This window comes from Hemiscyllium ocellatum, chromosome 5, assembly GCF_020745735.1.
Source record: "Hemiscyllium ocellatum isolate sHemOce1 chromosome 5, sHemOce1.pat.X.cur, whole genome shotgun sequence".
Lineage (NCBI taxonomy): Eukaryota > Metazoa > Chordata > Chondrichthyes > Orectolobiformes > Hemiscylliidae > Hemiscyllium > Hemiscyllium ocellatum.
Genome location: NC_083405.1, coordinates 125,015,246 through 125,030,310, shown reverse-complemented (window position 1 = coordinate 125,030,310; position 15,065 = coordinate 125,015,246). Strand labels below are relative to the sequence as shown.

The 15,065-nt window shown below is 40.3% G+C and overlaps 1 protein-coding gene across 1 annotated transcript in view; it reads right to left on the bottom strand.

Annotated features, from left to right (window-relative positions):
• obscnb (obscurin, cytoskeletal calmodulin and titin-interacting RhoGEF b) overlaps positions 1–15,065 on the bottom strand; it is an 821,414-nt gene that overhangs the window by 228,828 nt on the left and 577,521 nt on the right. The window contains exons 69-70 of the mRNA XM_060825732.1: positions 8,418–8,687; positions 2,657–3,979 (exon numbers count right to left, since the gene is read on the bottom strand). Of these exons, the coding sequence (XP_060681715.1) occupies positions 2,657–3,979; positions 8,418–8,687 (1,593 nt within the window). The remainder of the gene's footprint in view (positions 1–2,656; positions 3,980–8,417; positions 8,688–15,065) is intronic.

The window sequence follows — 15,065 nt, the reverse complement described above, 5'->3', positions numbered from 1 at the left end:
GGAGAAAGTGATGGAAGCATCTCACAGGAACCTATAAAATTTTAAAAGGACTAGACAGGGCAAATGCAGGAGGGATGCTTCCGATGACTGGATAGCCCAGAACTAAGGGTCACAGTCTAAAGATGAAGGATAAACCATGAGATTGAAACGAGGAAAACTTCTTTCACTCAGAATAATAAGCCTGTGGAATTCTCTGACATAGGAAGCTGTTGAGGCAAAAACAGTGAATGTTTTCAAGAAGGTAATAGATATAGTTCTTAGGGTTAAAGGGATCAAAGGGACTCAGAGAGTCAGTTGGATCCAACGGTGCAAATGCTTCCACACTGTTGGGATTCTCTGAGAGATAGGATAAATTGTCATCACTTAGAAAAGCATGAATTAATCAAGAATAGCAGAATGGTTTTAAGGGAAAGTTGTGCATTTCTCACTTAGTTGAAATTGAGTTTCACTGAAAAAAAGCACTTTGTCAAAGTTATTTCTCTTGCACCAATCAGGATAATTGAAGTAATATCAATGTAAAGGTAAAATAATGTTTATACTACAAAGGGTGTTCTGATTATTTGGAAATTGGAATCTGATTGTTAAAGATAATGCCCTGCAGAACACACCAGTTAGATAAGGACTATACTTAATAGAACTCTCTTTTTTGCAGACAGAAAGAACCAATACCACATTGTCCTTGTTAATAAACTCAATAACATAGGTGACAGTCACTCTCTGGATCAGTCCTCAGGACAATGCCTTGACCAACTGACTGTTAGTTAACACCTAACTTTTGCATTTGCCACGGAAACACATCTACAGTTCAGAATCCACTTCTAATCAATTAGCACTGTCTTCTCACACAATATAACTTGTTTACCCTTTACATTAGTATTCATGCAAATTATCCTGCTTGAGTGCAAGTTAAAAAGCATTGACAAAATGTGTCTTGATTCAACCATACTCAAGTTTATACTATCAAATTAATCTCTAATTGAGTTTTTTGAGCAAGTAACAAGGAGAATTGGTCAGGATAGTGCAGTGGATGTTGTCTGTATGGATTTTAGTAAAGCATTTGACAAGAGCCCATTTATCAAAATAAAAATAAAGCCTATGAGCTACAGGGGAATGTGGTGAACTAGATTTGATGTCTGGTTTGTTGAAAGAGGCAGAAGCCCTCAACTTGGTAAAAGGGACCTGGATCGGCATTTGAAGTGCCGTAAACTGTAAGGCTATGGATCAACTGCTGGAAGGTAGGATTGGAATGGGTAACTTTTCTTTATAGTTGTTTCTTTTATTGGCTGATACAGACAGGATGGACTGAACAGCCTCTTTTTGTGCCATAACCTTTCTATGGCTCTATTCTGACAATGAGCTGATTGCTGTAATTAAATATATAATTATTAAAACTATAAAGGCAGAGAATAAATTATACGAGGTGGATATACTGGGTTTATACTCAATGGAATTTAGAAGGATGATGGAGGGGGAATCTAATTGAAACATATAGAATACTGAATAGCCTGGACAGAGTAGATATTGGGAAGATGTTTCCATTGATAAGAGAGACTAGGACTGAGGCCACAGGCTTAGAGCAAAGGGAAGACCTTTGAGAACAGAGATAAGGAGAAACTTCTTCAACCAGAGAATGGTGAATCTATGGAATTCATTGCCACAGAAGTCTGTGGAGGCCAGGTCATTGAGTATATTTAATACTGAGATAGATTAGATTAGACTTACAGTGTGGAAACAGGCCCTTCGGCCCAACAAGTCCACACCGACCCGCCGAAGCGCAACCCACCCATACCCCTACATTTACCCCTTACCTAACACTACGGGCAATTTAGCTTGGCCAATTCACCTGACCCGCACATCTTTGTGACTGTGGGAGGAAACCGGAGCACCCGGAGGAAACCCACGCAGACACGGGGAGAACGTGCAAACTCCACAGAGTCAGTCGCCTGAGTCGGGAATTGAACCCGGGTCTACAGGCGCTGTGAGGCAGCAGTGCTAACCACTGTGCCACCGTGCCGCCCTAAGATAGGTTCTTAAGTATCAAGGGACTCAAGGGTTAAAGGGAGAAAGCAGGAGAATGGGGTCGAAAAACTTATCAGCCATAATTGAATAGCGGAGCAGACTCTATGGGCTCACCGGACGCCTGGAGGAAGAACACCTCATCTTCCGCCTCGGAACACTTCAACCCCAGGGCATCAATGTGAACTTCAACAGTTTCCTCATTTCCCCTTCCACCACCTCATCCTAGTTCCAAACTTCCAGCTCAGTACTGTCCCCACGACATGTCCGGACTTGTCCTACCTGCCTATCCCCTTTTCCACCTATCCACTCCACCCTCTCCTCCCTGCCCTATCACCTTCATCCCCTCCCCCACTCACCCATTCTACTCTATGCTACTCTCTCCCCACCCCCACCCTCCTCTAGCTTATCTCTCCACGCTTCAGGCTCACTACCTTTATTCCTGATGAAGGGCTTTTGCCCAAAATGTTGATTTTGCTGCACTTTGGATGCTGCTGAACTGCTGTGCTCTTCCAACACCACTAATCCAGCGCATAATTCCTACTCCTATGTATTATGGTCTTATTATGTGAAACATTCAGACTTTATAATTCAAAAGTAAACTGTGTATGATTTAAACAAAACTCAGTTACAAACTTACCTGACTCAACAAGAATAGCATGTACCCCCTCTTCTATATTGGTCCGATCATCAATCGATGCTGCAGTGGGCCGAGATACTTTCTTAATCCGAATTTCAACTCTGCTTCCTTCTTCACAGATATCAATGTGAACAGGAATTCCTTGACCAATAAATATTTCCTTAAATCTGGTTGCTGCCATTTCAGCCTCAGTCAATGAATCAAACTTTATATAAATGTAATTTTCATCTTCATGGTAAGTTTGTTTGTCCAAAATATCTTCATCCCCTTCATCAGCACTAAAGAAAAATTCTTCTTCCACATCAGAAATTTCAAAAGACAGTTTTGAATGCAGAAGTCTATGGAGTCGTTTGCCTGCTCTACGGAAAGCATCATCAACCTCACTTCCTGAAGAACTTTCCGGTTCACTGTCAGTGCTGGACTTTATACTAATACCCTCTTTGACCTTCTTAACTGTTTCCTTTACATCACTTGTGATTGTAACTTTTCCACTATGAGAAGTTGCACCAAACTTGTTAGAGACCTCACAAGTATATGTTCCGGTGTCATTTTGTTCCACACCTGTTATAATTAAGGAGCAAGTTCCATCACTGTAATTATCAATGTGATAATGCCTTCCATCAACAATTTCTTCTCCATCTTTGAGCCACTGTACCTTGATTTCAGAGTTACTCTGGGTTACACACTCAAGATGGACAGTTTGTCCAAGCTTACTTATCTGAGACTTAAAAACTTCAGTAAACACAGGGATGACTTGCTGTTTAAGTTCCTTCCTAGTTTTATAGCCTTTAAATGCAGCCTGGATTTTTGTAGCAGCTTCAACGAGAGATGGGTCTTCTTTTACATCTTGTAATTGGTCAACTTCAGTGTTTGAAGTCTCCCAGTGTTTCCAAAATGTGTTTGTGGATATAGTTTGTACTTTTCCAGCTACTGTTACAGTGGACTTTCCTGCCTTTTTCAGATAATGAACAAGGGATGGAGTACCAGATCTTGACTCATCATCAGAACTTGTGTAAGAATCACATGTTCTGGACATTTCATCTGTAGATAAATCTTCCAATTCCATAGCTTTTTGTAGCCGGTGCTTCTGAGCTTTGTCATCTTCTTCTGGTACTTCACTAATGGAATCAAGTGTTGGCTCTCGACTCATTCTTCGTTTCTTAGCTAAAGCTTCCCAGAGAAGATGCAAATCGCCTTCTTGTGCTGCCTCAGGTGGCAAGCTTGGTTTAGGAGGAACCTCTTCCCCATCTATTAGTTCCACTGTAACTTGGTCTGGCTCCTGTGGAACTTCCAAATCTTGGGTTGGGATGGGTTGCATCACATCTGCAGACAGTAAGACTCAATTACTTAAAACTAGCGCTTACTAATTGTACAGACACATTGAAATAATGGCAATAGAAAAAGTGATAGCCCAACTGATTAGAACAAAGTTTAGTCCACCATACATAATAAAACAGAATTTATAGACACAATGATGTTATGAATACTGAGAAGATTTTAGAATCAGCATGAAATGCATTTAGACAGGAATCTATTTGTAATCTTGAACTACAAATTTTAAAATATTTTTAAATTCTTAGGTTGCGTTGTAATAGTATATCGTAGTAGTTCATTTGGTAGTATATAATGATAGTATATTTGTTACTAAGTTAAATATTATCATCTATACATATTTTTATGCAAATATGTCTGTCACCACAGAAAGGGAGGGAATTTAAGTGACCTAGTTCTGCTGTACAGTCAGTCAGCATGTATATAAACTGAACCAAAAGAAGAGTTTTTATTAATGAACATTCAACCTCTATGCAGGTCCTTCAGTTTTATTTTCATAAATTTATGAAGTGATAATACAACAGGCTGTATTTCTAAACTATATTCAATTTTTAAAGCAAATTAGTTCATCAGCCTGTCTCATGCTGGCATTTTTAAAAAAAAGAGTTACATAAGTGACTTATGTTGCTGATTTATAAGGAATTTTTTTCTTGGTAAAAGATTTTAGCTAATTTATTCCTTTCCAAATTACACAATGTATTATCTCAAGCTTCTCAGGTTACTTCCTTGATATGTGTATAATTTACAGAAGAAACCAAATGATCTTTGGACAATTTTTTATTGCAATTATCCAATTAGAGATAAATGAGAATCTTGATGGGCTGACGTTTTAATTGATCACCCTGATGTTGCTCCTCAGGATCATACAACAGCTTGCCATTCACAATCTGGGAGTGAAAATGGTGACAGCTAAACAAAGTCAAATGGGCTCGGTTTTCTGGTCTCCAGATTGTTGGAAGGTCAACGTGCAACTAAAATGCTTGCCAGGGTCCTGCATAAATCCTGATGTGTGCACCAATGTGGGATTTATCTTCAAAGTTCCAATTTCCAATGGCAATTCCCCTGCTTTGTACCATCCTCTGTGAATGCTTTCAACTCTGCATTAGAGTTACAGACTTCACTGTAGTACTTACCCTGGGTAGGTATCCACAAAATGTCAGATTAAAAATGAGTCTAATATGTGCATAACTGTGATCCCTGACACCTCTCCCCATCACTTCATATGACCCTTCAACTAACCCCCAGACAGACTAGTCACTGTTGTGGCCATCCAAAAAGGCCTTTAACAATTGCCTAATCTGAGCACCCGACCAACCTTTTGGCTGAACCAAACCATCCATCAAATCACCTTACTACCCCTAAATTCTGACATGAACATTATATCCCCATCTACCTATCTGACTAGACTACCCCTCTAGACCTGACTAACCTTCCCATTGGACTATCCATCTAAGAGAAAGTGAGGACTGCAGATGCTGGAGACCAGTGTTGAAAAATGTGATACTGGAAAAACACAGCAGGCCAGGAAGCATCCGAGGAGCAGGAGAATCGACGTTTCGGGCATAAGCCCGAAGAAGGGTTTATTCCTGAAGAAGGGCTTGTGCCTGAAACGTCGATTCTCCCACTATCCATCCAACCCTACACAACTAAATATTCCAACCCATCTTGACCATCCTAACCTAACCACCCATTCAGCCACCTACTCCCTCTACCTACTTATCCATGTCCACCAGTAGCTACTCACTTAACAGACCAATTCCTTCCTTCACTCACTCACTTTGAAACTAAACTAGGGTATGTATCAAACAGGGTACAGCAATCCAAAACCAGAGAGCACAGGTTTCAGGTGAGAGGGGAAAGATTTAAATGGACCTAAAGAGCAACTTTTTCACACAGAAGGAACGAACTGCCAGAGGAAATGGAGCCTGTACAATTACAACATTTAAAAGGCGTCTGGGTGGGTATAGGAATAGGAAGGATTTAGAAGGGATATGGGCCAAATGCTGGCAAACGGAACTAGATTAGTTTAGGTTATCTGGTCAGCATGGACGAATTGGACTAAAGGGTTTGTTTCTGTGCTGTACATCTCTATGACTATAGTGACCCTGATGCCCAAGCGGTTAACTGACTGATCCAAGTCTCAGACTTATTATCAGACAATACCCTCGACATACTGTGCCCCTTAGCAGAACCGAGGACTACCTCCCCTTATACCTTCAGACATGGCTATTTTGTTGAAGCACATATGTTTGCTGTGTAAACTGCTGGCACAGTCTGCATTTCTGAAACTGAAGTAGTACAGTGTTGTTGGGGAACATGTCCAGACACTAGACTGATCATTGCTGACAAATGTGGTCAGTTTTCCAGCTCTGTGTTCGTGATATAAGCAACACATGCCAGAAGTATTGCGATGCTCCAAGTTCTGAATGAGGCAGCCATGTGCAAAAAGGCAGAGGTTCTGTGAGATGCTGAGGAATGCTGGCCAAGATTGAGTCTCAAGGAATGAATGGTGAGTTGGAACCACCAATTACTCATTCCAAGAATGCCAACAATATCAGAATCTAGTTTCTCTTGTCTGCCTAGTAAAATAGTAGACTGCATAGAAATGAGGCAAGTTCATGAAAAAATTAGATGTTTAACACGTGAATAGGCCTCATGTCACGTACTAGAGAGATTCTCAACTTGCATTTTTGATCTTGCCACATTTTATCAACTGATTCAGGGGCTGGGAAAGTTCCACTTTCCTGTCCCCACACCAAATGGGCCGGATTTGAATGCAGGACTTGGGATTCCTGAATTCTGGTATTTTTGCTGCAACAAAGAGCGCTGTTGTGGTGAAAATCAGGGCTAGATTTTTTTTCCACAGTAAAACTAACTTTTGATTTGTTTTGGGGGAATTTTGTGTTGCCAACTGTTTGAATTAGAAACTGAAACCTTTTCTACTTTTTGCTTTGAAGTACAGAACAAAACATTTCAATATTAGATGAAATGCAAGAAATATGGAAACATCAAAATTAAGAGCAAGGATAACCATTTGGTCCTTTGAGCCTGCTATATCATTCAATATGATATGGTTGATCATCAAACTCAGTATCCTGTTCCCACTTTCTCCCCATAGTCTTTAATCCTTTTAGCCCTAAGAACGTTCAATGGTTTGCTGTGAATTACTTCTGTGGCAGCGAATTCCACAGGCTCACTATTCTTTGGATGAAGAAATTTATTTATAGAGTCATAGAGATGTACAGCATGAAACAGATCCTTCAGTCCAACCTGTCCACGCCGACCAGATATCTCAACACAATCTAGTCCCACCTGCCAGCACCCGCCCATATCCCTCCAAATCCTTCCTATTAAAGATATTCTGTAAATCTTCTTGAAAATTTAACATTTTCACAACTTCTGATCATATATTTGTATTTGTTTTTGTTCTTATTGCAATTTCTGTGAATAAGACTATCTTTTTTTCCAAATGACTTTCGACTTTGTCCTGACAGACTTGCAAAACCTAGGTCAAGATCAAGTCGATTCATCTTATTTTAAGCCTTATTGTTGCTAAATTAAGTAAAGATCTGGGCTTCATATAAACCTCAGTTATGAAGTTAAAAATTGGAGTTCTAACTAGGTCTAGGTTAATGATTTTAATCTTCATTGTTCATAACATTAACTTTTTGCGACATGATGGAAACAGAAAAAATATACCATAGAAATTGAGAATAAGAAATCTAAATATGTTTCTCATGATGTGGATGGCCTAAGTGAGACCTTGTGCTATGGTATTAATTTTATGACAATGGACTATTTTAGAAAATGCTGTACAGCAAATGACTGTTTATGTCACTTCAAAGGACTTTAAAGACCAATCATGTATCTTGGACTGCAGTCACTTTTAGACTAAGCTGTTTAAAAGTCACACTTTTTCTTTCTGAACATTATTAGTGAACCAGTTATTTTGTTTTACAACAATCCAGCTGCGTTATGGTCTCTATTTTGGTTCAACTCACTAATTTATCATAATTGCATTGCATAATTTTCCGGGGGAATATTTGAACTCAACTTCAAAAACTGCTTGTCTGCCTAACTGTTTCTTTCTGTCTCTGGGTTCCATTTCCATTTATCATTGACTCCACCACACACACCCCCACTGCCCCCTCCTTCCCCCTCCCATCCCTCCCCAATAAACACTTCTTCATCAGAAAATAACCCAAAATGTTAAATGTTTTTTCTCCACAAATACTGCCAGACCTGCTGTGCTTTTGCAGCAATTTCTGTTTTAGTTTCTGATTTCCAGCATCCGCAGTTCTTAGTCTTCTTTTCAAAAATTGCCAATTTAGTATTATTAACACTGCATTAACATACCTACCATAAAAGCTTCACTGTGAATATGATTAATGTGTTAGTATATTGCAAAAAGAGCAAAGTGATGATTTACCATCTACACAAACTTCAGCAGATGTTTTAATGTCTGAGGACAGCATGCAGGTGTATTTCCCTTCATCTTCAACACTGCAGTTGTGAATAGTCAAACAGTGTTTCTTTCTCTCACAAATGATCTCATACTTGCTGCTTGATTCAATTTGCTGATCGTTCTTTAGCCATTTAACATTCACGCATTCAGTTGAAAATTCACATTCCAGTTTGCCAGACTCTCCATTATTTATAGTAACATTAGAGAGAGGAATGGTCACAGTGATGGGAACCTCTGCAGAATAGAACATAATAAAAATCTTAGAGATTATTTTGCAGTATGAAAAATTCTCTTGCAAATGCAGTTATCGTTGCAAATACACAACCAAATGAAATGTAAATTCATAATTATGGGTGGTTCATAATTAAGTAAAATTGACAAAAGTTTTAAGAAAGCAATTTTACAAAGACTTGTGTGTGCTGCTGAATGACAATGATTTGAACTATTGTATTCTAACATGATTTATAATAGCTATTATCCAATTCAATTAACACTGAATCACAAAGAGAACAACAGATCAAAAACACAGCGAGAGAGGTGGGTTTTTAGAAGCATCTTTTGAAGCAAAATTTTAGAAGCATTTATTGGAGAGAATAGCAGAGAAGTATAGGGAAGGATTTTCAAATCTTAGACTTTAGGCAGCCAAGGGTTTCTGTGTGAACCAAAGTGCAGATGCGTGAAAGGCGAGTAGGGTTTAGAAGGGTGATATGATCAGAAAGGATGAGGAAAGCAGAAAAAGTTCCAGAATTGAGACGTTGCCAGATTGGGTCAACATAGATCAGTGATCACAGAGGTTATTTATTACATATATAGATTCAGTTCTAATGACAGTTCATCCCACTAGTTGGTATGAACTCCATGCCGCTTCCTTGGAGAAGTCTGATAAGAATTTAGTTTCCTCAGACACTTGCCACATTCAGGCACTCCATGTAATCAAGGGGAAGAGGTGGTTGACCAATGTTCCAAAGTCTTGCCCAGATCAGCCATTGAATACAGCTGAGTGGAAGAATGGGGGTAGGAGGCAACGCAGCTTTCAGTGAAACTCCAGCCACTGGATTCCTGTTGTTTGGTCTGTTGGTCAGGCACTGATCAATGAAGGATGCTCCACCCTATACCACCCTTATGAGGTCACAGAAAAATCCAAAGGATTTGCAGGCTGGCCTTGTGGAAATGGGAAAGCTGTTTTGAGTCCCATTGAAGCCCTGAACCACCACTAAATTCCAATGGGAGGGCTCTTATGGCATAGGGATAGTATCCCTACCTCTGAACCATGAGGTCCAGGATTAAGTTCGGCCTGCTTCAGAGGTATCTAATAACAGGTCTAAACAGTTTGATGAGAAAATATCTAAATTCCAATGGGTTTAGGGATAACTGATGTTAAATGGCATATTAATGAACCTAATTGATGAACCTCATTGACAGCCCATCTCCAGCAAGCAGAATTCCCTCAGCCTTCCCACTCCCAACTTATGGGGGAGTTTTCCCACACTGGTTATCTGATGTGGGTATTCCTGCCAACATGCTTGTTTCAGTGGACTTCTTTAAATTCTGCCTCCACAATAAATGTTAGTTAAGGGAATACCATGCTTAGTGCTGATACACTGAAAGATAGCTGATATGATTCCTAGCTACCCAAAAGAGACAGATCAAGTCCAGCGAACTATAGTTCAATTGGTGTAATATCAGCAACAAATATAACAGATAAACATCTAGAATATGAAAAAATATTAGAGCAACCATCATGGATTAAGGATATTCTTAGTCAACCTTTTTGAATTCCTTGAAGAAGCAGTGGATAGGGTAGTTCAGGATCAAAGAATAGAAATAATGCATTAGGATTGCCAAAAGACATTCAGTAAGTTAGTATAAGAGAAAACTTTAGTAGGAATATGTGGATTGGTATCTACTCGTAAGTAGAAAATGGATAGCAAGCTGTCTACAAAACAGAAAGCAGTTCCACTCATGGTAATTATTCAGTTTGGAAATTGTGGAAAGTGGTATTGCGCAAAGATTGGTACTTAGACAGTCATTGTTCATTGTTTACATAAATTATTTGGATCCAGAATCAGAAGCAGAATTTCAAAACTTGCAAATAGTATAAAATTAAAGGGAATGTAGCTCATAGATAGGAGTAGAAATACAGGAGCTGGAGTAGTCTATACAATTTGTCGAGCCTGCTCTGAATATGACAAAATAAAGTAAAAGTGTTAATAAATGTAGCTGAATGGGCATGCAATTTTGATAAGAATTTCAATAATTAAGGAGTAGAATATAGAGAGAATAAGGAGGCTGTATACTTCTTGGAAAAGTTAACTTCTCAATAGATTTCAGAGGAATTTATGTGGCAATGCAGATACACAAATCAAAAACACAATAATGTCATATGAGAAAAAGAATACATAACCCTGAGCTTTATTTTTTAGAAGGATAGAACTGAAAAGCAGGGAAGTTATGTTAAACTTATTCATAACTTTGTTCAGATCAAATTTCAGCTGCTATGAACAATCCTAATCTCTATAAATTAAAACGGCTGTATCACGGGCTAGTGAGGCTAGGAACAGAGTGAGGTGCAGCTGAACATGTAGCTGCAGAGCTGGTGTAGGTGGGAGGGCTTCAGATATGTGGATCATTGGAATACTTTCTGGGGTAGGTGGGACCTGTACAAGGAGGACGGGTTGCACCTGAACTGGAGGGGTACCAATATCATGGGTTTGCGAGAGCTCTTCGGGAGGGTTTAAACATGTTTGGCAGGGGGATGGGATGGATCAAAGGAAAGGATAGCTGGTGAACAGGCAGATACAGCTTGCAGAGATTCTGTGAGAAAGGACAGACAGTTGATAGGGCAAAGTTGCAGTCTGTGCAATGGATTGAAGTGTGTCTACATCTGCAAGAGGTGAACTTAGAGCATGGATCAGTACTTGGAGCCATTACGGAGACTTGCTATCACAGGGGCAGGAATGGTTGTTGGATGTTCCAGGGCTAAGATGTTTCAAAAGGAATAGGGAGGAGGTAAAAGAGGTGGGGGAAGTGGCATTGCTAATCAGGGATAGTATCAGAGCTGCAGAAAGCGAAATCATCGAGGAGGGTTTGTCTACCCAGTCAGTAAGGGTGGAAGTCAAAAACAGGAAAGGAATAGTCACTTTCTTGGGAGTTTTTTTTAAGACCTCCCAATAGCAACAGAGACATGAGGGAGCAGTTGGTAGACAGATTTTGGAAAGACAAACAAAAATCAATTTTCACGCTCCTCGGATGCTGTCTGACCTGCTGTGCTTTTCCAGCACCACTCTAATCTAGACTCTGGTTTCCAGCATCGGCAGTCCTCACTTTTGCCTACTAAATTTTGGAAAGGTGCAGAAGTAACAGGATTGTCGTCTTGGGTGACTTTGAACCTCCTTACCGTAAATAGTTTGGACGGAGCTGAATTTGTCAGGTGTGTTCAGGAGGGATTCCTGACTCGACTGAATATGTGGATAGGCCGAATAGAGGGGAGGCCATATTACTTTTGGTGCTTGGCAATGAACCAGGTCAGGTGTCAGGTCTCTCAGTGGGAGAGCATTTTGGTGATAGTAAAATTAAGGAAATTGTGATCACTATAGTCATGGATAGAGATAGCAGCAGGAAGTACGGGAAAGTATTTAATTGGGGGAAGGGGGAATTACAATGCTGTTAGGCAGGAACTGTGGAGCATAAATTGGGAGAGCAGATATTCTCAGGGAAATGTATGACAGAAATGTGGAGGTTGTTTAGGGAGCACTTACATGAGGAACAAGTGGATGGCAGAGTGAGGGTACAGCCAAGCAGGGACAGTCGAGGGAATACATGCCTGGAATGGGAGGAGGTAGGGGAGGTCCTTAATGAATACTTTGCTTCAGCACTGACTAGTAAGAGGGACCTTGTCATTTGTGAGGGTAGTGTGAAACAGGCTGATATGCTTGAACAGGTTGATGTTAAGAAGGTGGATGTGCTGGAAATTTTGAAAACCAAGAGGATAGATAAGTCCACTGGGCCAGATGGGATATACCCAAGGTTATTCAGGAAGCGAGGGAAGAGATTGCTGTGCCTTTGGCGAGGATCTTTGTGTCCTCACTGCCCACTGGAGTAGTACCAGATGATTGGAGGGTGGCAAATGTTATTCCCTTGTTCAAGAAAGGGAATAGGGATAACCCTGGGAATTACAAACCAGTCAGTCTTACATCAGTGGTGGGCAAATTACTGGAGAGGATCGTGAGACGCAGGATTTATGATTATTTGGAAAAGCATACCTAGATTAGAGATAGTGAGGGGCAGGTCATGCCTCACAAACCTTATTGAATTCTTTGAGGATATGACAAAACACATTGTTGATGGTAGAGCAGTGGATGTGATGTATATAGATTTTAGCAAGGCATTCACTAATGACTGTCTTGATAGAGAATTGGCTGGCCCACAGATGAAAGAGGGTGGTAGTGGATGGCAAGTATTCAGCCTGGAGCTTGTTGACCAGTGCATATTCCACAGGGATCTGTTCTAGGACCTCTGCTCTTTGTGATTTTTATAAATGACTTGGATAAGGAAGTGGAGGGGTGAGTTAGTAAGCTTGTTGCTACGTAAAGTTCATGGAGTTGTGGATAGTGTGGAGGGCTGTTGTAGGTTGCAATAGGACATTGACAACTTAGGACATATTACTAGGGGTGATGGAAATCGTGGGGATAAGAAAATTAGCGTTAAAGTGCTTTACCTGAAATGCTCATAGTATTCGTAACAAAGTAGATGAAATAACAGCACAAATCATCATAATGATTATGATGTGGTAGACATCACAGAGACGTGGTCGCAAGGGGTTCAGGAGTGACAGTTAAACATTCAAGGATTTACAACTTATCGAAAAGACAGGAAGGTGGGCAGAGGGGGCGGGATTGCCTTGTAGTTAAGAATGAAATTAAATCTATGGCACTGATGATGTGGAGTCTGTATGGGTGGAGTTGAGGAACCACAAAGGCAAAAAAGCCATAATGAGAGTTACGTACAGACCTCCCAGCAGTGGTCAGGACCAGGGGTGCAAGAAGTACCAGGAAATGGATAGGATATGTCAGAAAGGCAAGGTCACAGTGATCATGAGGGACTTCAATATGCAAACAGACTAGGTGAATAATGTGGCCGGTGGATCCAAAGAAAGGGAATTCAAGAAATGTCTACAGGATGGTTTTTTGGAACAGGTTGCAATGGAGCCCACAAAGGAGCAGGCTATTCTGGACTTAGTGCTATGTAATAAGTCAGACTTTAAGACCTTAAAGTAAGGGAACACTTAGAAAGCAGCAATGATAATATGGTAGAGTTAAGTCTCCAGTTTGAAAGGGAGAAGGCAAAATCAGATGTAATGGTGTTACACTTCAATAAAAGGTAATTACAGGGGCTCGAGAGAGGTACTGACAAAGACAGTAGAGCAACAATGGCAGGAGTTTTTGGGTGTAATTGAGGACACAATACAGAGGTTCATCTGAGAAAAAGAAAGATTATCTGTGGGGAGATGGGGGGTGGAATTAGACAGTCATGGCTGACAAAGGAAGTCAGGAAATGTATCATAGAAAAAGAGAGAGCCTATAAAGTGGCCATTGGCACTGGGAAATCTGAAGATTGGGAAGACTACAAAAACAGAGGTTAACAAAGAGAGAAATAAGGAAGGAGAGGATCAAATATGAAGGTAAGCTAGCCAGTAATATTAGAAATGATAGTATAAGTCTTTTTCAATACATAAGAAACAAATGAGAGACAAAAGTAGAAATTGGGCCATTCCAAATTGATGCAGGAAGGCTCGGGATGGGAGATAAGGAAATAGCTGAAGAATTTAATAAATACCTTTGTGTCAGTCTTTACAGTGGAAGACATGAGTAATATCCCAACAATTAAGGAGTTGAGTATGGTAGCCATTACAAAAGAGAAAAGGCTAAAAGGTCTAAAAATTGCTAAATCTCCCAGCTTGTATGGGCTACATCCTAAAGTTCTGAGGGAGGTGGCTGAAGAAATAGCGGAGGCGTTGGTTGAAATCATTCAAAAATCACTGGAGTCAGGGCAAGTCCCATATGACTGCAAAATCGCTGTTGTAACCTCTTTTTTCAAGAAAAGGACCAAGACAAAAGATGGAAAATTATAGGCCGATTAGCCTAACCTCGGTTGTAGGTAAAATTCTAGAATCCATAGTTAAGGATGAGATTTCTAAATTTTTGGAAGTACAGGGTCGGATTAAAACAAGTCAGCATGGATTTAGTAAGGGGAGGTCATGCCTGACAAACCTGTTAGAATTCTTTGAAGAGGTAACAAGTGGGTTAGACCAGGGAAACCCAGTGGATGTTATCTTCTAAAAGGCCTCACGGGAGGCTGCTGAGCAAGGTGAGGGCTCATGGTGTTCGAGATGAGCTACTGGCATGGATTGAGGATCGGCTATCTGACAGAAGGCAGAGAGCTGGGATAAAAGGTTATTTTTCAGAATTGCAGCTAGTGACAAGTGGTGTTCCGCAGCGTTCAGTGTTTCAGTGGACTGGGGGCATTCTAATGAGGTTTGCTGATGATATGAAGTTAGGCGGACAGGCAGGTAGTTCTGAGGAAGTGGGAGGCTGCAGAAAGATTCAGACAGTT